This window comes from Limulus polyphemus, unplaced genomic scaffold (genome assembly GCF_000517525.1).
Source record: "Limulus polyphemus unplaced genomic scaffold, Limulus_polyphemus-2.1.2 Scaffold1744, whole genome shotgun sequence".
Classification (NCBI taxonomy): Eukaryota; Metazoa; Arthropoda; class Merostomata; order Xiphosura; family Limulidae; genus Limulus; species Limulus polyphemus.
Window position 1 is genome coordinate 257651 of NW_013667354.1, and position 2039 is coordinate 259689.

The 2039-nt window shown below is 31.9% G+C and overlaps 1 protein-coding gene across 1 annotated transcript in view; it reads left to right on the top strand.

Moving 5' to 3' along the window:
- Positions 1–413, top strand: part of LOC106464792 (cyclin-dependent kinase 14-like) — a gene marked incomplete at its 3' end in the record, with an annotated part of 131578 nt that extends 131165 nt beyond the window's left edge. Inside the window, exon 16 of the mRNA XM_013924949.2 lies at positions 323–413. Coding sequence (XP_013780403.1) covers positions 323–413 — 91 coding nt within the window. The remainder of the gene's footprint in view (positions 1–322) is intronic.
- Positions 414–2039: the final 1626 nt, after the last annotated feature.

A 2039-nucleotide genomic window follows, 5' to 3' on the forward strand; every position in this document is an offset into this window, starting at 1 on the left:
AACTTTGGAGAATTAGCGGGAGTTTCGTAATACATATTTAACAGTATAAGCTATGCATGTTTTGAAATATAAACTCAATCCAAACAAACGTTGACATTAAAATAAATATATATAACAAATTCGTTACAGATGGAACAGCCAAGATGGATCAACAGGTCCCCTGTTGTCCCAAAACATTATATTATATTATTTAATAATGATAAACAGAATGGTTTTTTCTGGTCTGTATCATGTTTTACTAATGATAATCTATCTGTTTTATCTGGTCACTGTGTCTTGCAGATTAAAACATAATTTGACTGTGATGGTTTTGTTATGATAGTTACAACCACATAAGAGAATATCTGCCACAGAGGCCTTAAATCACGAGTTTTTCCAGGAACTTCCTCAGAAAATTCATGAGCTGCCTCCCCGTAAGTATCGAATCCAGAAGATTTTGAACCAAATGTTTTGAAATGTGTAGTTTTGTGTCAGTTAGTTGACAATTCCATGATAACTGTTATAATAAAATATCAAAATATATATATCTGTATTTTCAAAAAAATTGAGATTACTGTGCAGAAAATTTAGTTGTTTTTCGTGTGCCGAATGAAAATGCTTATTTCCAGATGAGTCTTTAGTCTTCAGGTGATGCTTGAAGTTCTTCAAGTGTATTATGTACTCCACTCGGAATATAACCTGAAATCCATGAAAGAGCAGAAACCCATTTAAAAAACGAATCCTGTCTACATAAACTTTGTAAGGGATTTAAGAACTTGTGTATGAGTAAATCTTTAGTTCGAAGTACTGAAAGCCTGTAACCAGTTTTTATTAAAAGCATGAGGATATCTTTGGCAAAGCAACAAGAGATTAGTTTCTGCTGGTCATCTACATCTACATTCTTTTCAGTTAATCAACAGATTATATTAGTGGAGACACAGTTATAGATTGTTGTAAAAGTTCTTTAATTGATATCTCTTGGTGGCTGCATCTGTGGATTTTAACAACTTCAAGTCATTAACCCTAAAAAGTTTTTGCTACGAGATTTTAAATATTTTTATGCATATATCATGCTATGTATAACAGAGTGACAGTTACACGCATCAAAAAATCTTTTAAAATATTGAAATATTGTTAAAAGTCATGAAATTATCATGTCTTCTGTGAGCACATACCTGAATCTTTGGTGAAGAAAAGTTTGTGAAATTTTCTTCCATGTGTTAACTTTTCATTGCACTACATTCCGATGGATGCTTTTAATATGTCATGGGTGTTAATGCAGCATTGTCAATATGCTTGTAAGCATAGTGAAATGTACAACATCACGAACTTACATTTATTGGGAAGAAGTGCTGTCCAACAAAAAGTATTTTGATTCAAAGGACAAATAGGAAACTACTTTTCAAACAATATTTTCTTTATACCTTTAGCAGTTTTTGTGACTTTTAATTTCTGTTTCTAACCAAATTTTATACATTGTCAGTAATTTAGTTTTTGAATGATAAGATCAGTAGGTATTTTTTATTTTCTATGAAAGATTATGTAACAGATTAGTTATAAGTGTTAAACCATTAATGATAAAGTCATCAAACTGCATAGTATTCAGGATGAAAACATTAACAGGTTCTTGTTATAGTATACTATCAGATGTGTGAAGTACAGACACAGGTCCTTGTTATAGTATACTATCAGATATGTGAAGTACAGACAGGTCCTTGTTATTGTATACTATCAGATGTGTGAAGTACAGATACAGGTCCTTGTTATAATATACTATCAGATGTGTGAAGTACAGACAAGTCCTTGTTATAGTATAATATCAGATGTGTGAAGTACAGGCAGGTCCTTGTTATAATATAATATCAGATGTGTGAAGTACAGGCAGGTCCTTGTTATAGTATACCATCAGATGTGTGAAGTACAGACAGGTCCTTGTTATAGTATACTATCAGATGTGTGAAGTACAGATACAGGTCCTTGTTATAATATACTATCAGATGTGTGAAGTACAGACAAGTCCTTGTTATAGTATAATATCAGATGTGTGAAATACGGGCAGG